This window comes from Paramormyrops kingsleyae, chromosome 9 (assembly GCF_048594095.1).
Source record: "Paramormyrops kingsleyae isolate MSU_618 chromosome 9, PKINGS_0.4, whole genome shotgun sequence".
NCBI classification, from domain to species: Eukaryota; Metazoa; Chordata; class Actinopteri; order Osteoglossiformes; family Mormyridae; genus Paramormyrops; species Paramormyrops kingsleyae.
The window spans coordinates 10028771-10049809 of NC_132805.1; the positions used below are offsets into that span (position 1 = coordinate 10028771).

Below are 21039 nucleotides of genomic sequence, written 5' to 3' on the forward strand. Positions count from 1 at the left end.
CACCTCTTAACTGGAACATCCCAATTTTGGGAACATTGCATGGTGCAGGGTTGAGGTACAGTACAGATGTTTATCTGAATTTTTACATTTCTGAGGATGGACGGGAGCAAAAAACAATGACTGAAACATCAAATTTCAGTTTAAAGGATACTGGCAAAACCAAAAATGCCAATATACACAAACCTCACAGGGATGAGAGAGGAATGACAACAAATGATCCATGAAGAATTGTAGTCCTGTTACCCTCGCCCTTCTTCCCCCCCCCACCCTCCCTGAAATTCAAGACTTTACCCTGAAAGTTTTATTCAGTTTCTATGTGGAGAAAATGGATGGATCTTTGTATTCTGCTTACATAAATCCAGAAAACAATCAAGTTCACTTCCCTTTGCTTGTTTATTCACTCATAGTGCAAAGATTCTTGACACTGAAGCTGCAAATCAGTGATGCTAAGGAACGATGGCCCAGCTACCTCCGAAGTCAGTCCTGAGCAGCCGGCGCAGTGTCACAGAGGCAAATGAGCTGTAAACTACAAACTTTGACACCAAATCAGCATGAATATGAGACAATCAAAATCACGCACATTCAAACTGTTTCGCTCCAGCAGTAGAAGAATTTGGGGGGGGGGGGGGGGGAGGTGTTTAAATGGGCAACTGCTGATTGGTGGGTCAGAGATTGCATAGATCCTGACGTCAGGATCTACGAGCGGCTGACCAGGGCGCTGCCTTCTACCGTAATTATGCGTAGTTATGCGAGTCATTGAGGACACTGCAGGTCAAAGGCACGCACACACCTGACCAGCGCTCCCCAGCAGTGTTTTCCGAGCCACACAGCGCTTCAGAATCAAGCTGCTGCGTCTCTCATGTTTTCGACTGGCTGTGTGAACACACGCTCGATCTATATACAGCTCTGGAAAAAATTAAAAGACCACAGCATATTTTCCAGTTTCACTCCTTTCTCAAGTTATGGGTATACTGCTGTATAAAATATACTTCCTTTTTTTTTTCAAACTTCTTTGCTTCTCATTAATGAAGGGCTTCAGTGTAGCCTTCTGCCAGCCGAACCAGAATTAAACCAGAATTTAACAATGCAGATTCTTAAAAAATATGGAGCAGTCTCAATTTTTTTTTCCTGAATTGTATATAAAACATGATATTCCGCATCTCCCGCCATTTCAATCCCACCGCTCAGCCATGCTATTTCCGGGTGTGTGTGTGTCCTGACCAGCCAATGTCACCAGTGGCCTAAGAGCACGGATGCCATTGCGAGCGAAGGTCACGAGAGTCACTTCTCCATTCAGGATCAGGCCCTGTATATTGCACTTCAGCCTGCAGGATAGCGACCCCATTCACAAACCAGTCAAACGCGGAGGTGAGAGACCAGCACTGACAGAGGCGTCGCAGGGAACCATCCTACATGTAAACATGATGCAATAGTCAAGAAACGTCTCTCCTCAAAAACTCATCAACAGGAACAAGGGTCTAAATTATTGCTGATTGATTTGTAGAGACATCTAGGGAGAACATATTAGGATTTACAGGCCCCAATATTCCATGCTGAGATTTGGACTTAAGAGTAATAAGTGCTGGATCTCAGCTGTACTCAGATACAGCAAGAGCTATTAGACACTTCCCCTCATGAACAGCGGTGTCCCTCTGCACAAGAGGGTAAGAAGAAAAACCTGTGCAGGATCAGAGACAGCTGGGAGAGGAAATATATCACTGACAGGGAGTCTAATGGCATAGCTCATTGGTTTGTGACAGAGAGACAATATGGATCACACCTGGTTGGGGTGTAAAGGGTCCCGGCAAGAAAAGATTTGTCTGGTGGAACATTTTTTGGGCATTTGGCGCCCAACTGACAGTCTTTATACAAAAGTAATGCTCTGAGGAAGGTCTTTGGGTTGAAGTCCTCTTCATGGCATGTCTCACTAAGCTAGAAGCTGTGCTAAGACTTGGCAATGACATCATCATCCCTGGCCTGTGGCTTGATGTCACGCTGAACAATAAGACAACATGCAAAACGGATGTCATGTGTTTAACAACTGGGTAAAGGGGGCACCAAACCAAAAAAAAAAGTGTAAAATCCCTGTATATATTTCTTTTTGGCTCCTGAGAAGACATGACCAGTTGGTTATTCTGCATGGGGGGTCTGCATTATGTGGTTTTCCAGTGGAGCCACGACACCCTCAGATTCAGTGAGGCTGACACAGCCGTGTAGCCCAAGGATGTCACTGATGAGCCCAATACCCTGTTTTCATGGTTAATTACCCACTACAGCGGTGAAGTGTGGTCACCACACCCATGTAACGCTTTGTCTAAAGCTGCATTTTTCAGTCATTTCTTTTGGTGTAATGAAACATCCACCATTTTCAGTTTTTTGATTAATGAGCGGTGCAGTCCTGCGAGTTACCCCTGCCGAGGTATCGCCCCTTATGGCGTGGGGGCCGGCGGTGGGGGGGGGCGGGCACACGGCTCATATGCCCGGCCATCACTGCAGCTGGGAGACCTTCACCGGTGAGGTGCTGCTGAAGTCCAGGAAGAAAGGTCCTTCCTGTTTGGGCAGGAAGGTGGTAGGGATGACGTTGTAGATACCAGCGGGGACATGGTCCAGATCCAGGTAGCAGAAGCCACATCTGCATAATATGGAACAAGGGGGAGTGGTCAGAAAGGGGGAGTGGTCAGAAAGGGGGAGTGGTCAGAAAGGGGGAGTGGTCAGAAAGGGGGAGTGGTCAGAAAGTTATTATTAAGGGCACTTTTCTACTGCACCAAGTACTGTACTTTTGGTACTTTCCCTTTTCCATTGACTACCACTCAAGTACCAGTACCAGTACCAGTACCAGTACCAGTACCAAAAGTGTCAAACCAGCTGGGGAACTTCTTTGGTACTTCTGTACTATGGGGTGGGACTTAAAGCACTATCTTTGTCGAATGGTTATGCAAATGGCCTGCTATTGAAACACAATACAACCGCTGTCCTGAAGACAGTTACGAACTTTGAAAACAAAGAAAAATGATAATAAAAGCGATCTGGTCGGAAGAACAGATACAATAAAATGATCAGAATGACATGAAAAGAAATTTAAAAGGTATTTTATTATACTAGGGCAACACGCATATAACAAGCTGTCCTGGCTATATGATTTTGTTGTAATACATATTGGGATATCTATAAAACAAAAAAGGAGGAGTTCATAAATTTCTCACAAAATTTCCTGTTTAGGACTGATCTATCGATAGAGGCGTCCAAGTTTTTGCCTGAACATAAACATTTTGAAGTATATGGGTTTTATTGTGCTGACTGCGCCCTAGGCAGCTGCCTAGTTTTGCCTATCCCTGCATCCAGCCTTGGGCAATTCACCTCAGGAGTGAGACTGAAGATCAGCTTAGTAATCATTTCAATGCAAAGTCAATACTCTTAACCTCAAAATGGGCTGCGTTTAGCACATTTCAGCTGAAGAGAGTCGGATGATGCACTCGGCTAAAAGCAGAAATAATAAAATATTGATTTGACTGCCACTGCCAGTGTGGCCAGCTCATTAACCGCCTTGTTAACCACATTCAGTTGGATTTGATGGAGGGGATGTGGAATCTGGCCAGGCAGTCCAGAGGATGACTATGGGCCTGGAGGGTCAACCTTATGAAGGCGCTAACAGGATGCAGTGAGCGGGAGGCTGGGAGACACCCAGGCAGTCAGACTTGGGCTGCTAATCGGTACAAAGAATCAGAGCAAGACTTGAAAGGAAGAGAATAACATCATGAGTTCTGACAGACTGTACAGCCCAGTTTTAAATCACTCTAACTGACACTGACTACTCTGCTGAGGTCAGGAACTATGCATCGTAACTAATGGAGGTTAAAAAAAAATGTTACAAGAGGAAATGGTCATACATTTACTATGAAGGTCTATTTGGCATTGGGTAGAGTACTTTCGCAACTCTCAGTATGGGATCTAGGCTTATCTGAGTGAGAGCTGGTGGGCTGGAAAAGGCATACACACACCCCCCCCCCCCCATCAAAGACATTACCGATAATCGCCGCTGCCCCTCTTCTGGAATCCAGCTGCACCTGGGTCACCCACGGTTGACACGTTCACAACCTCGAACCCGACGCTGTACTGCCTGAGGATGGGACATCAGAGTCACCAGGTTGGCTGACACACACACACACACACACACACACACACACACATACACACACATACACACCCTAGTGGGGCTATACGTCTGTGAGCTCCAGTCCAATGACATAATTGTGGACCACATGATCCTGACGGCGATTTGCAAAATGGCGTTGGCAGGACCTTTGGGGTTGGCTGAACTGCTACTGCTTTTAAAGTCAGGTGCTTGACAAGTCTTCTGTAATTGGTACTTTAGCTTGACTACCAACTGAAAATAAGAGTCACAGCAGGGGTGCCAGAAAGGTGAGATGGTTCCACAAAATTTGGAACATAATTGGACTGGTCTGGATTGGGGGCCCAATACAGAATCTTTTCATGGGGTCCAAAATCTCTAGCAGGACCTGTGCTGGTCAGAAAACAGTAATGACCAGATGGCGAATAAGGGCTGATACAGAGACCAGGCTGACAACAAAGGAAATACCAGCAAGTGTGGGAGTCTGAGGGTTTTCCTCTGATCAGGAAGTACAGCTGAATACAACAGCAATAAGAGATTTTATAGTAAAACAGACTCAGGGGTAACTGCAGGCACAACACTGCAGATATTTCTAAGTTAGGGGTGGCTGCAGGGGGTGGTGAAAAACTATGAGGAGTGATGTCACCTTCAGGAGGGTGGCCCACTTAAATCTGCAAATAGGTGACGTCATAAAAGATCCAGACAAGTGACAATGTCTCCCTCTAGAGGACAGAAGGGGTAGTGCTACTCAAAAAAAATTATGAAGACCAAATCCCAGGAGAGGGTAGGATACAAAACTGACATTCTGCCACCTACTCATCTACTACAATGTTCCACTCGGAATGAGAAACACTATGCCGAGTAAAACAGTCCACTTCAAGTCTGAGTGTAAATATACTAGGCAAGCAGTTTACAAACGTTTAAAAGTTTGAATCAACATTCCCTTTTGCCAAGGTCAGCCATGTAGTCTGAGGTAAAGAATCCATCCATTAAATGATCTTTATGTTACATTATTTCACACTTGAGATTAGAAACATAAACCCAGAGCCTCCTTTTTTTTTTTTATCCCCCCCCCCCCCCCCCAACACAAAAAATAGCTCAGGGATAGGTGGAACACTACACCCCAATCTACATGTAGGTCACCACCGGCCATCTAGTGGCAGGAGGTGGTATGGCGCCGTGGCTCTGACCTGGAGCCCCTCAGCTCAATGAGCATGGGCCCAGACTTCTCCAGGCTGAACTGGTAGATGGGGTTGTGTTGGTAGGAGTCCTTGTAGTTCCCACAGCCACCTGCATTGATGCCTTTCCACTGACCGTTCACCTGCGCAGATGGGAAAGGTCTCAGAGAATGGCGGCTCCCTTCAGCGGCCAGGGTGAGTCGGCTCAGCCTGAGCACACTGCGGCCTTACCCTCTTGGACTGGGTGAAGGGGGTGGGGATCTTGGAGAAGCTGAATTTGCATCCAGAATACACCTGTTGACGGTAAACCTCAGTTTGATTCTGGCACGTGACAATCACAGAACAAACACGAGATGCGGTCAAGACCAAAAAAAGGAACCACAACTGAGGACACAAATCAAAAGTCATTTTATCTATCAAGGTGATATTTAGTGATGTTTTAAACTCCTTCCCTAGATGTACAGTAATTCATTTTGAGTTTTTATCTTCTTTAGAAAACAGTGCCTCAATTTAATGTGATTTTAATATATTCTATACACACCGATGAGGCAAAACATTATGACGACCTTCACATGAAGTAAATAATGTTGACTCTCGTAAAATTGCACCTTTTGGCAAAAATGCCGGTATTTCCAAACTTTGTCAGTCAACCATTCTTCAAATCCACTGTCCATTTTTGTTATCATTCGGATCATTGAGATTATAGCTTATATACAGTCTTTGGTGTGGCTTCTTTCCAAGCCTCCTGTTCCTTTTCCCCTGGCCCTCGAGGTTCTTTTGCGTCACTGACTGGAGCCTCTGTAAAACTAGGCTGGCAATATGAACAAATAACTCTATATACCCCTGTTTCAGGTGTTTAATATACAATCCAATTTTTTGTTAACAGAGCCTGAGAGTCCATTTTATCTTTTTTATTGGTTGTGTGGTTTTATTTATGCTTTGTTTTGGATATTTACATTTATTTATGCTCCAATTCCAATGTCTGAATATTCTTAAGAATAAAAAGTTCATTGCTCTTTGAAGGGTGTACTTGCATTATGTCATTATATTATATCAGTTGCATAAAATGATAACAGCGGCATTTATCGCAATTATTTCTGCGACAATATATCGTCCAACAGAAGCATTTATCGTGAAAGGCCTACCGCCCGACTCTGTGTTGGCAGCTTGCGATTTCTCCCTCAAAGCCCCATTCTCACCACGGCTGACCATGAGCACACAAGCCGTACCCTTTCAGAGATGCTCTCACCCAGTTGTCTGGCCATAACCATTTGGCCCTTATCAAAGTCACTCCGATCGGTGCCCCTGCCCATTTCTTGTACATTCAAATTCTATGAGCTTACCGTCTAATATATCGCAGACCTTGACACACACTGTTTTCAAGATTCACACGAGAGAGGCCATATTGTTCTGGCTCACTGGTGTATGAAGCATTTTTAAGCACAAAAACAATGGTGCTTTCATCCCTCTCACAGACGCAGACACACCCACACAAAAGAGCTTCCATATTGTGTAAACATTCTTCCACAACAGACGAGACGACAGGAGGGCCTCTCACCATATGACACATCTTTTACTTTGCCCGCGGAAAATGTGTCAGAACTACAACAGCAGGTACGGAGCAGACGCCCCCCAACCACCCAGAACTGCTGGCATTTTATGGGTGACAAACTCCCCTCCCCCCCTGTCCAGAGAGACAGCAGTTCTACGCTAGAGGCAGACTATGCTAATTACTGCAGCAACAGCTCTACTCTCTGTAGCAGACACAGGTCCATCACACACAGCCTCTATCAGTAATGGACTCAACGAAAGCATGACCCCACACCTGAACAAAAAATGAATAAAAAACACATGCAAAGACTCACAAGTGCAGACATATTCAGGATGACACACCGTGCGTTGGTACATAATACAAAGACTCTTCTTAGAGGTCTCTGTATCAGCCCTTGTCTGTGCATTCTCTGCTTTAAATACATCACAGACTGAACGATAAAAGCAGAAGTGCACAGCGCAGGCTGCAGGTGGCGCTCTGGGGACTTGGCCTTACCCGCAGTGTGTAGTTGATAGTATTCTGCTTCTCGTACTGGGACACCACCAGCGTGAAGGTGTGCGTGCCTGCATTGGTGAGCTTTATCTTGGTCAGGTAGTGCGGGCTGTTGATTCGGATCCCGTCGATGAAGGGAGGGGGGTCCACTGAGGGGAGGATGAGAAAGGGGGAGAGAGAGAGAGAGAGAGAGAGAGAGAGAGACTAAGGGTGATGATACACAGGGCAACATTTTTAGCAGTGTTGCTGACCAATGTTGTCCGTGGACTTTCCCATTGATGTTGGGCAACAAATTTCTATCTGTAACACTTTAAATGAGCAGTGGGAAGCTTTTCGCAACCATCTAGATCCAGACGAGTTGCCCTTTCTCTCACCTGGTTGGCCATTGGCCGGAAATATTTCTCAAAAAGTTCATCACATTTAGGGGGCATTTAAATGAAAGCAAGCAACCAACAGGATGTCGAACAGAACCAGTCACTGTGTTCATGCACAGTACTTACTGGGATAGTAAACTTTCCTTCCATCGGTTTTGTAGACGACTAAGGTGATAAACTCACGGTTTTGGGCAAAGTCATCCTTGAGAGGGAAACAAAAGCCAGTCAGTGCCTGAGGGCTGGTGGTCACTGAGTACTACTGTACCTTGTGTTTGTGTGTGTAAGTAGCTGTAATTAATACTAACACTCTTATCGCCATGGTTACAAGGTTCCCTGTCCTGTCTGGATAACATTTTGAATCTGTTCCTGTCTGGGATTGGCAGTGGTCAGTAATGTAATGTTATCTATGAATGTCATCCTGTTCCCAGTCAGACGTCACCTACACAGGTGATCAGTACTGTACTCTGTCAGTCAGAACTGTACCGGTCAGGTGTCACTCTTACCTTGTCAGTGATGTGTCTGGTGAGCAGCACCCAGACCGCAGCGCCCCCCTGTGGACAGATCACCTCCAGTTTGTACTGAGGATTATTGGCCAGGCTGTAGGCATCCTTCATCGGACCCTGTTTTGCATCCCAGCTGCTGTGGTGCACAAAAGGAGCAAGATAGATGTGTCAGAAAACACACACACACACACACACACACACACACACACACACACACACACAGACACACACACACACAGAAACACACAGAGTGACAAATACACACAAACACACACACACAGAAACACACAGAGTGACAAATACACACACACACACACACACACACACACACACACACACACACAGAAACACACAGAGTGACAAATACACACACACACACAAACATCTAAAATCCCAACCACAACCTTAGGGAAGTAAAACTGTTATTACGGTACAAATCAAGGCATCTGACTTTTTTTGTCCTGGTTTTAATTTTTATCTTAAACTACCACTTGATACAGGTACATTAAAATGAGACCATAAAGCAGGTGATAAAAGCACAGCCATCGTATCATGTAAGATATAGAAAAGTGTGTTTATATGACAACAGCACGCACCTATGGATGCAGGAAGACTCTCTGAAGAGGCTGGGGCTCCAGCTCAGGTAGATGACATCATAATACTGGCAGAGATCCTCCCACGTGATCCAGAACACTCCTGCAGCACACAGCAGAGCACCGGCACCGTTACCCGCACGTGGTGATGGTACCTCAGCAGTGAAGAGAAGTTACCTACGGCCTACCATTGTCAAACTTCTGGGCGGTTTTGGGGTCAAAGTTGAGGTACTTGAGCAGCTCGGGGGTCCAGTTCTTCTCGTCCCGCTCGCTGAAGCGGCCTTTCCACCTCAGGTGGCTCCAGGGGTTCTTCAGCTGGAGGAACCGCATGCCCTGGGTATCCAGACGGGGTGGAAGAGTGAAGCTCATGAACGGCAAAGATCTACTGATGATTGGCTGGCTCTTGCAAAGGCCAGACAGGGATGAATCGCAGGTGAAGAGACTTCATAACCACACTGAAGGGCTGCTATAGAACATGGCATAAGAAACCAAGGTGGACTGGAAAAGTGGGGGGGAGGTTACAAAAAGAAACAACGTGATGGAGGTGTGGTAAGAGAGTCAGATGGAGGTGTGGTAAGAGAGTCAGATGGAGATGTGGTAAGAGAGCCAGATGGAGATGTGGTAAGAGAGCCAGATGGAGATGTGGTAAGAGAGCCAGATGGAGATGTGGTAAGAGAGCCAGATGGAGATGTGGTAAGAGAGCCAGATGGAGATGTGGTAAGAGAGCCAGATGGAGATGTGGTAAAAGCTACATGCAGTGAAAGGGAGGCGGGAAGGTGTTTTCCCGATGTTGCATCATCACTAGACATTCAGTCTAGCTATTAGTCAAGAAACCCTCAATCTAGACAAATGTGTCAGTATTACTGGCGTTCTTAGATAGTTGGCAGATGCTATTCAAATGTGGTTCATCAGTGACTGTCTCAAGGGTACAACAGCAGGGCCCCTTGGGCTGTGCCGCCCGTCTGGACTCCTGTCGCACCCCTTACCTTGTAATCCCGGATGTCCAGCACAGCGTAGGCGTGGGTGGGTACCAAGCCCCACCTCTCGCCCTCCTCTTCAGACATCATGCCCGTCGCCGTGGTGATGAGGACGTGGCCCTTGTGGAATCTTTGGGGCGGAAAACCACGCCAAGTAATTTAAGGTTGGTTTTATGTAGAAGCCTACATGCAGACATATTTTTGCCAGTTTTAATTAAAGTTATATAAAATCAATACAATTTATAGATCATCCTGCTGACCAAGTGCATTTCCGCAGTCTCATACATTATAGATGTTATTATATATATTAAATCACTGAAGTGAGACTCCTGAATAAGCACTGATCACAGTATATAGTTTATAACAGGTCACCACACACAGCTGAGCAGGATATTAAGATTTCACATGGACCAGACCTTACTGCCCCCCGCCCAGCAACCACAATAAACCCCAGTTGAAAATGACTGCATGGAAGCTTAAACCAGCAGATCCACAGATATCTTTATCTGCGAAGCTAAGAAAGCAGCAAGCGGAAGCCTTGGGAGAGGTTTTACGGATGTCAGATAAGGGTCAAGGCATCAGCTGGGCACAGAGTCCTGCATGGGTCCACTTTTGGAGACCCGCACCCGCACAGTACAGCACCACACCCGCCCGTGCACCCGTGATTATTTCAAAGATAAATCCACACCCGCCCGGGCCCGTTAACATTCCGCCCGTTACCCACCTGTACCTGTGATAAATTACACACAATTATTTTTTCTATGCACCTCTCAACGTGACAAGCGCTAGGCCTACATGAATTTTGAATTGAAACGAAAAAGTTCATTTAACACAAAATCACATCAGATAGATCTAAGCTATCCATACTGTGACGAGCGTGAAAGGGAGAACACGACGACACGCTTCAGCAAGGATTCAGACGTGTATGTGAATGTCTGTCGAGGCGGTTATCTAATGGTACGTTCGTTTTTCTCTCGGAACTCGGAAATTCCGAATTGAGTGACATCGCGTCTGACAATCTCCCGTTCGAGTTACCGCATCTCGGAACAAACATGGCTGCCTCCATGAACATGCTGCTGTGTGTTGTTGCTTAATATTTTAGCAGATTTGGAGTGAGATTATTTTTTCCGAGAGACAAACAAACAAGGAACACGAACTAGTCAAACCACATTAAAAGCTTTATAAAATATTTTAGCACATTCATAGCAATATTCTTTTTTCAAGAGCCAAACAAACTACAAACAAACCAAAGACACTAACAAGTTTGGTAAAAATCTGATATTGCATGATAGGATACTGTTTACGGTCATGATATGGTATTCTCTAAATCGAACACGTGCAGTTACATTTATAACTATTAATACATTTAACAAAAACATTTTTAAAGATTTATAAAATAGAATTACTGTTGAGTGTGTAAGCCGCCATGTTGAAATTACGTCACAGGGGCAACTCGGACAACAAAATCTTGTCCTACATCAACGTCATAAAAGAGGCGTGTTTCCGACGGGAAATGGCGTTTTTAGTGACGTTTTGTGACGTTTTCATCCGAGTGCCGACTTGGAGAGAAATAATCGAAAGCACCATAAGGTTCCCCCGACATACTGAACACACTGTGATGATGACAATTTGTACATGATAGTCTAATACATAGATATTTTCGCTTATATGTTATTTTTGCAGGCTACAATACTGTTTTGATTGACCTGCTACCCGCCCGTGTGTAATGAATTACCCACCCGTAATATTCCAGAACATTAAAATCCGCCACTTGTCAGTGATGTTCAGCAACTATCTGCGAGTATCCGACCCGGTGCAGGACTCTGGCTGGGCACTCCGGGCCGAGTTACATACGGGCGGCCAGTAAAGGCCGTGAGAACAGAGGGCGGCATTTGGCTCTGTGAGATGGGACGTTATATCGGTCATCAGAAGGTCGCTGGTTCGAATCCTAGGGTTGGCTTAGTGATGTCATTGTTGGACCCTTGAGTAAGGTCCTTAACCCCTAATTGCACCAGGGACTGTCTGACCCCGGTTTCTCAGTTCTGTGTCACGTCGGTTAAATAAAATGTAATGAAAAGTGACTCCGATGGGGTGGAAGAGCGATGCTTTATTAATCCTGTGGGGAAATTCTCTCATTGCCGACCCCATTGTGCTCTCCCAGAGACACACATACAGGTGAGAGCAAGTTTGGGTCCCCCCCCCCAACCCCCTCCCACCCGGTTACCTCTGGTAAAGCATTCGGAAGGTATCGTCCTTATTGAAGGCCTGATTGTCGGAGTGCATGGCGATACGCTCTGGGATCCAGCCAGTGAGAGCGTGCAGGTCGATGTTCTGTGGAGACGGGGAACAGGGACAGCTTCCTGCTCAGACTGGTTTTAAAGCGGCTTCCTGCTCCGCCCAGTTAGTCGGACAGTCACGCCACACACAGACAGGGCCATAAGGCTGCCACCATCTATGTCCCGCTTTCAACAACAGCACAGATGCATTGCAGGAAAGATAAAGCCTCCTATCATACTGCCAGAAATCTGATCCAAACCAGTGGCAAGTGCTTAATAGTACAGAAGGGATGAGTCACACCCCATAAATAAACCACCCAAAAGTGATGCTAAATTAATGTCCCTATCAAACAATGCCTCAGAACCGAAAAGAGTGTAATATAGACATTACAACAAGGCAATGGCAATTCTGTTCTGAATTGTGACAGATGTTTAGAGAAAGCACAATGAACACAATGCATTGGTACGTATTTCCTAGCCAGCATAGCTCTGGTTTTTCCTGATCTGTGTGTAATACGGACCGTTTTAACACATGCTTTCCTGGAGCATAATAGTCTCTCCTTCCTATTCTCTTATTCTTGTTTTCCAATTAATCTTCTGATAATGAAAGTATCAGCAGGAATTGTGCAAAGCTGCCAGACAGCATTCTTCACGACAATAAGCAAAACAAAAACATGAATTAAACATTGATGCAGGAGTACCTCCAGGGTCACTAATTCACTGGGCAGGGTGACCATCTGCTGAACATCTAACATGAAATGTAGCTCAGCAAAGCCCCAAGGAACCAGGAGAGGAAGCGAAAGCAGGTGCCAGTTGAGGGACTTACCGAGTTGGAGCCTGGGAAGTCGTAGCCCCCCATGACCTTCATGTAGGCCTTCTCGATGAGCGACACCCACAGTTCGTTGCGGTTGCTGGAGTATGAGCACAGCAGCTCACCGCTACGGTCCACGGGCAGGAGATCATCAATGATCACCTGAAGGCAAAGGCCGTTTCACCTTACTCACTCACACAGCCAGATCTGAAACGGCTCTCATACTTCATTTCCATGGTTATAGCAGACAGAGCATCTTGTAGGGCTTCTTTAACCAAGTCATGGAGGAGAAACTGTCCATAGAACTACTACTCTTGAGTCATCAATGATGTACTTTGACTGGTTAAGGAGAACACAGTATCTTGTAGATCTTTTATAAACAGACTATCTATAAATCTAGAATATCTAGAGCATGGATGCCTGGAATCAAAGGTCCAGAAGTACCTTCCTGGGAACACCGTTGATATGCAGTTTGACCATGTATTTCCCACAAGGGTTGTATTCTGGCTCCCCCTTCCTGTTCTGAGGGTAGATGACACTGCAGATAAAAAAGGTAAGCAGCTTAAGACGCAGCCTAAGCGACACCCTGACCTGCTTTGTGAGCCTTTTCAGACTCTGCAACTCTGAAGCAGACCATAACTGTTCAAAAAAAAAAAAAAAAAACTTATGCAAGCCAAGGAAACTCAGAAATTCCGGGATGAAGCTCTCAATACTTCTGGTCACTCATTAGGAAACAGAAATATCATGGTCATGACCAGTGTAAGGGCACTTATGATTTCCCGGGATCAGTGCCTCTGCGAGTCAGAAAGCAATCAAGTACCAGAAATCTTAACTGGAGAAGGTAAACGTGTGGAAAAAGGTGTGAAGACACAAAACAAGCGGCACACACCTTGTGATCAGTTTCTTGCTGTAGCGTCTCTCATATGCTGCACTGATGGCCAACGATGCGACAAAAGAGCAGTCCGAAACAACGGTCTGCATAGCAAACAAGAAAAACCAGCACAATTACAATCAAACACCATTTCAGCATGCAGCTACAGATTTCCCTATAAAATAAAAATACTCCCCTACTAACCTTTACTGTTTTGGGTATTTAAACATAGGTGTAAATGTCAGAAAGTACCTTAGAGACACCACATAGTGGCTGATGTGTCAATTGATTTCTCAGAGATGCAACACAGGTGGCATCCTGACCTGCTTTATGCTGAAGCTGGAGACGGTGAAGATCATGGTGGGGTTGTTGGAGATCTCATCAGGTCGCACCCAGTGAGAGAAGATTGCCTTCTGCTTCGGGGAAAGGGCCAGCTTGCCACGTTTGTCTCTGAGGAAGGTGGGAGAGGGAGGTAAGCGATCTTTTACCGTGAGCGTCTGGATGACTCTGCTGCAGTGTGTTGTGGAGAAATGGGGAAGGGGCTTCGCAAAACGAAAGAATCCAAAGCTCTAGCCAAAAGCAGCTCACGCTCCAGAAAACAGGCAGCCGGATAAAGGAGTGCAAGAGCAACAGGGGACACGTTCAGCTCAAATCTAATCCAAACCCAAGTCAATCCCACTAGAGAGAAACAGTGAAGGAGGACTCACGAGAATGGCATGGGGAATGCAAATCTCTCCTTAAGATCCACACTCATGAAGGGGACATATTCAATACCATTGATCTTAGACGTGGTCCTGCAAGTGGAAGAGCATTACCCATTTGTGTGAACACAAGACACTTAGTGCACTTCAGTAAATATAGTATGAAATTATATATTCTTGGCTGGATAATTCCTGATTTCTGACTTTGCCAAGGAAAAGTCACATCAATGATTTCAGGTTACTCAAAGTTATTCAGGTAGATAAATGCATGGATTTGATTGGCCCACATATGCCCCTCCCTTTAACCAGATCTCCACCCCTCTTTCTCAGGCCCAAAGCCCACCTGAGCACCTCAATCTCCTCCGCCGTGTAGCGCTGGCCCTGGGGCTCGCCAGACTGGACCGGCCTGGAGGGCTGAGGCCGGTCATGGAGGGAAAAGTCCGGTCCCAGGGGCAGGTACTGCCTCGTCTGGCCACTGGCCTTGGCTGCTCCCCCGCCGGTGGCGGACTTATCTTTGGTGGAAGAGGCGGCTTTGGCTTTTGACATGGACTCCTTCAGACCCTCAGCCCTGCGTAAGACCCCAGAGGTCAGAGGTTAAGAGACAAGCACCTCGGCATACATTTATCTGACAAAATATTGGAAATACAGTGAATTTACTAATGCTTCATTCTTCAAAGAGGGTGGGGCATTTATTATGGAACACGCAGAGACTTAAAATCTAACTGAAGCCCGGTGAACCGAGATCAAGTAAGAAAACTGAAGCACTTTGCTTCTCTGGAGAATATTAACCGTTCTGTTTGAAGTTAGAACTTCTTGCCTAGATTCTAACTGCAGCCTGCGGATGACCTGCATCACCTTCAAAGTGAATCACTGAAAACTCTTCTCACTATTTGCCATCTGCAGACTGCTCTTACTCAGCAATAAATGAGAACCCAGCCAAGGCCCACCTACCTATCCAGCGCCTGGTGAGCCAGCTGCTTCAGCTTCCCCTGGAGCTCCTGCTCGGACGTCTCATTGGACTAGGGGGTAAAAAGGGGCGGGGCATGAAATGACGGGCGAGGTAGGCTGTAGTCACATATGTAGTGTGAGGGAAAAACGCTATTACGTGTCCAGGTGGTCTCTAAGAGAATGTACAGACATCTCCACAGCCTGACTGTGCAAATACAGCTTTTACTTCCTACATGGGGGAAAAATATCCCCCCACCAAGATAACAGAAACTCTTTATCTCCAGTTACTCCAAGGCCCAGCAGACCCTGATCTCTGAATTGTACATCGGATTGGATGAAAGTGACTAATAAATAATGTTTTTAAATAATAAATAAAAAAGATATTGTAAGAATGCCCCCACAATACATTTGTGTGCAAACAATTTGACCTGAAACATCTACTGATTATGAACTTGGAATGGAGTTAGGAATCCACAATATTACAATAAGGGTCAACAGGAAGTCATCATCAAAATGCAATTGTGCGTTTGTGAAGATACTCACTGCCTGTATGCAGAGCTCCACGGCCTGAGTGTACAGCTCGATGGCCTCATCACTGTTGCCCTTCTCATCCTCGTCAAAGGCCTGTGTAACCAGGAAGTAGGCCCTCTCCAGGTCCAGCTGGTGCTTGGACTTAAGTGGGTCACTGCTCTGGGCCTGAACTGAGGAACAAGAACCCAAAGAACAGGGACCTTGAGCCTTCTGGATTGCGAACTGCAACAAGAACAGGGATCCTGACCTCACTCGCAGCCCTGTGAGATGGTGGGGCCATATCAGGACAGGGGAGCCAGGTAGCTGGTCTGATTCTGTCTGTCTGCTTTGTTTCATCTAGTTAATCTGCCTCAACCTCTCTCCTGCTGCCTGCTATCATGCTAACAGGTTGCACCAGATGCCCAAGGCCAAAATTCTTTCTTTATTAATAAAAGCAATGAAAACGGAATTCCAGGCCCAAATAAATTACCTGTTCAGTGTTCCATCTGCCATTCCCTTTCCTATTTGATACTTGACAGTCACACAATCAGAAAATTAAACATTCAGCTGAATTACATGTAGTTTGAAGCAAAACACAATATAATGTCTCTGAGGACAATCATTTTAAAATATTGGATATTTATATCTACCTGTAGTTGCCAGATTCAATGAGAGGTCAAAGATGGGGGGAGGAGGTAGAGAACTTCAAACCAACACAAATATAACTGCGAAACACAACAAGGACTCCATTTTTTAAATGCTAGAATGACGTTTATTATTATTACGTGTGTTTTTTAGGTCTCAGCCTGGTTGCGTGTCCCTGCGTATGATGGCAGGTCCCTTTGATCCCCAACACAGACACTTCTTCTCCCACCACTGCATTTTCCTCCTTTCATTTTCTTGATTTTCTTCTGCACTGTATTTTAAATCACTGCACCATTCTGAAAAACCTCCACTTTCCAATATACTCAAAAGAGCTCAGAGAACTTCGCTGTTACCATGGATACCGAGAAAACATTCCGAAAACGTATCTATAGTTACAAATGCATTTCTCTAATGTACCGCAAGCCCTGAACAGTTAAATCATATATAGCTTGTACAGCTTCTTACAGGCTGTATTATTTTTATTATTTACAGTATTTATTTTATTATTTTGCATTCAGTTTTATCCTTGACATTCAACTAGGGGCCTCTATATGGGATTGATTTCAAATTTATTTTTTTATTCTTTAAAAATGTTTTGCGTGTTTAGACTCATGATAGATTCATATACTTTTATGATGTAAGAACAAGCAGCATTTGTATAGGGAGCTGAGGCAGAGATCACTGAACACTGAATCTCTACTGATGGCTCAGCACATACAAAGGCTGATTTTTCTATTCGTTTACTCAGAAATTAACCTTGACATACGCTCAGCAGATTTCACATATCTAAACCCACCATGCAGTATTATAACAATAATTATACACAGGTAACTGACTAAAATTACATGAAACAAGTATCAAAATGCTGAGTTGGCCACTCTGGTATTCCTCTGTGGCCAATACAGGATACTGTATCTCAGTACTGAGTGAGGACGATTGTTGAGGACACAACTAACAAGACTCCCATACTGAAGAACACCCACCTGAGGTGAAATGGGTATGGAAGGCTGAAGAAAGGAAATGATCACATGGGACAACAGTCAGAAAAAGCACATACTCACAAAAATGAAGGCAAAAGCAAAGAGTTATAGTAAATCAGCTGAATGCAAACATTAGTCTAAGCCTTCAGAGGGTGGTTTTATCAAATAAACTCTGTAAAGAGCCTCACAGAGAGGTATGTTGTGGTTACACTGCATGGAAAATATACTACTGTGAATGAGCAGGTTCAAAGAACATAGGTATCATTTTCTGTGCAGTGCGGGAGACCACGCTGTCAGAAGTTTCACCCCTCAGCTAGACAAAGTCGACTGATTATTGAGTTTTTTTTTTTTTTTTTTTTTTAGAAAAGTCCAAGGAACCTCAAAGCACGGCTAAAACCAAACAGGCCCTTAGATTCCTGAGTAAATTTCAACTCCAGTCATCACATTCATCTGGCAGTGCAGCATTTCCATCTTGAGAGGAGCAGGACAACTCCTTATTCAAAGGGCACGAGTGGACAAGTGATTTACTAAAAAGTCTGATAAACATGAAAACAGAATGGGAGTTCCGTTACAGACCACAGCGCTGGATAAAGCTTTATGGGTACTGGAGCAGTAACTGAGATGGTGTTAGCCAGCACAATCAACAAAACACCAAAAGATTCATCAGCAGTACATGTGCAAAGGTGTCTGGCCACTTCAGGAATAGCGGGTCTCATTCTTCCTTCCAAGGTCAATGTGTTTCTTTCTTATTTCATTCATTCATTCATTCATTCATTCATGGAATTAACCAGGTGGCCCATCAATCCTTTGCAGGGCACACACACTAATCACACCAATAGGGATTTTGGCAACTCCAATTAACCACTGAATGTTTTTGGACTATGGGGGAAACCAGGGAACCTAGAAAAAACCCTCGACACGAGGAGACCATGCAAATTCCACACATGCAGGTATAGGTGTGAGAGAACAGTGCTAACCACTGCACCGCCCTTAATTCATTTCAACCACAGAGATTTCTTTTTAAGCAACACTCAAAGAAATGAACCAACCTGCAGCGTGAAGAGCCTGAACTCGATCCAGGTATTCGTTCACCTTGTCCTGAATGTTCTCCAATTTAGACCCAGCCATGCCTGCGTAGATGAGGGCCTGGGCTGCCTCCTAAATAGAGAGCCAGTGTGGTTAGGAGCATATATAGTAACTGCAGTGTAGTTATGGTACACATCAAATCTGACGAACTCACTCAATGTTTACTTCACATTACGGCAGCTGCCATAAACTTGGTGACATACTCCGACGTCAACACCTCTTTGTATCACCTTGTTCCTCTCCACTACACCTTAATTCATGCCTTTGCAGGGAGCGGGCATGTGCACAACACAATTGTGGCAAAAGCGATGTACTGTAAATAAACAGGGAAAGCTTTTATGCTACATGTCTGACAGTGTGTAAATATGACCCATGTAACGAACCCACTTCGGCGACGGACCAATTGACTTCATCGGGGTGAAAAATAAATTATTTTCTGTAGAAACTGGGGAATGTCCGGCACAGCGTCAAAGGACAGTTTCGCAGATCCAAGGGTATGTGCCAGTACAGTTTGTGTAGGAAATGATGACAACCAGACCAGTACGCAGTGACTTATCGGTAACAATCGTCCAATAACTGCGACAGCCGTTAATAAATCGTTTTTTGTACCATAGGTATATCCCTTAACCTACTGTACATAAGACACTTACGAATTCTAGTTAAAATACACAGGAAAAAAAACTAGCCATGCGAAAGACTAGCTCCAAAAATTAAATGAGAATGAAGTTCTACCTTATAGTAGAAGACCGCCTCGTTGTGCTTCCCTTTCTGATCATACATAACAGCACATTTAGCGAATTTGATGGCATCGAGCTCCAGCGCCGAACAGTCCATGATTCCTGGCAACGATAAGAGGACAGGGCAATTATTAAGGTTTTTATCATTAATAAAATCCACGTCAGTTACATGTATATACTGTAAATATAGCCGGAGGTTATAAACGAGTGGAAGATGACATGTGAATAAAAGCGACAGATCATACAGCAAATGTTAAAAAAAACTGACTACCTTAAAAGTCCAACGCTGCAGCTCGTCTTGGAAGAACTCCGATGCTCTTTTTGGTATTAAGTGTCAATTAACAGCGGCGAAACGATCAGCTTCCAACACTCTTTACGCCAAAACTTTAACCACAACAGACCCCCCTTTTCTATTTCCGGGTCCAGAAGGAAGAAGTGTGTGAGCTGTCAAACTAAACTACGTACGTCACACACCCAGACTGGACCCGGATGTACAACGAGGAGGGAGGGGGCGAGGGGATGAGGATACGTCATAACTAGTCAGGGAACTCCTTGACTCATGACGTTGTAATCACGGTTCGGGGAAACCCCAACGTGGAGTCCATATTTATTTTAGATTAAGATTAAGATTTATCGGTCCTTCACCTAACAAAAACACTGCGTATCCAGTACAGGGTGTGCTTGATGATCTGGATGTCAGAAACCATAGGACATAAGGATGGATTCCAGAGGTGTTATTTAATTTTAAATTGAACTGCTTGTTTTTCTAGTCTTGTGTTCTTTTGACGATATCACACATTTACGTATTTCTGGTAAAGCTAGTTATTTATTTCCGCGAATTTTAAACAATTACGTAGATGCTAACACTCAGCCTATGAAACAAAGGTATGACTTTGTGGAAAAGAGGAATAAAAAAAGAGATGTGGGTGGAATGTCAAAAAAAGAATGAATTCAGGTCAATAAGAGTATAACAGAGAGATGAAAAAGAAGGGATGAAGGAGGGTGAAATGGATGAAAGTTCGTTGAATACTTTTGAGCTGCACACCGGATGTCTTCAGTTGAAGATCGAATGGATGCAGTTTGAAAAATTTCACCATACAAATATATGGGGAAAATGTGGCAGATAGAGGGATGAAAAAGAGGGATGCAGGTAGAATATCAAAAAGAAAAACACATGCATTCTTCTCCTTAATGGGTGGAACGTATTAGCTGTGGAAGGGTGTGTGGCTGAGCGGGTTAGGCCTCTGTGCCTGTGATCAAACGGTCACTGTTTTGAATCCTGTTCTTAACTCAATAATCACATCTTTGCTGAGCCCCTCTGAAATGTTCCAAAAAGGACGTGTGAAAATAAGCATTCCAACGTAAATGAATCTCATGCAAAAGGCAAATAAAGCAGTTAGCTTAGCGAGCATGACATTATAAATGTATGATAATTGATGTGTCCACCTGAAGCTGTGAACCCCTGGCACTCACTCCCACTAGGACAAGAATGCACGTGGGGAAACACAAACACATTACCGTGCAAGTGCAGCTTCATGTATAAACATTGTCCATCCATCCATTTTCCAGTTGATTATCCTGGCATAGACCTGAGGCGCTTAAACATTCCTTATCAGTTTAACCATTGTTTAAATACAGTGAGGGTTGAAATCGCGTTGTATGGACACTAGATGGCA

At 44.7% G+C, this 21039-nt stretch overlaps 1 protein-coding gene across 1 annotated transcript; it reads right to left on the reverse strand.

The window, feature by feature from the left end:
• Nucleotides 1-374: 374 nt before the first annotated feature.
• Nucleotides 375-19820, reverse strand: capn7 (calpain 7). Its single transcript, XM_023839056.2, has 22 exons — nt 19635-19820; nt 19359-19465; nt 18590-18698; nt 15949-16106; nt 15409-15476; nt 14801-15025; nt 14464-14550; nt 14080-14206; nt 13775-13860; nt 13330-13423; nt 12901-13047; nt 12023-12129; nt 9808-9928; nt 9010-9154; nt 8825-8924; nt 8229-8364; nt 7852-7927; nt 7355-7500; nt 5539-5601; nt 5320-5450; nt 4025-4117; nt 375-2632 (listed from the first exon to the last, which is right to left on the reverse strand). Exons 2-22 carry the CDS (start codon nt 19458-19460, stop codon nt 2488-2490), a joined length of 2466 nt encoding a protein of 821 aa, XP_023694824.1. The 5' UTR covers nt 19461-19465; nt 19635-19820; the 3' UTR covers nt 375-2487.
• Nucleotides 19821-21039: the final 1219 nt, after the last annotated feature.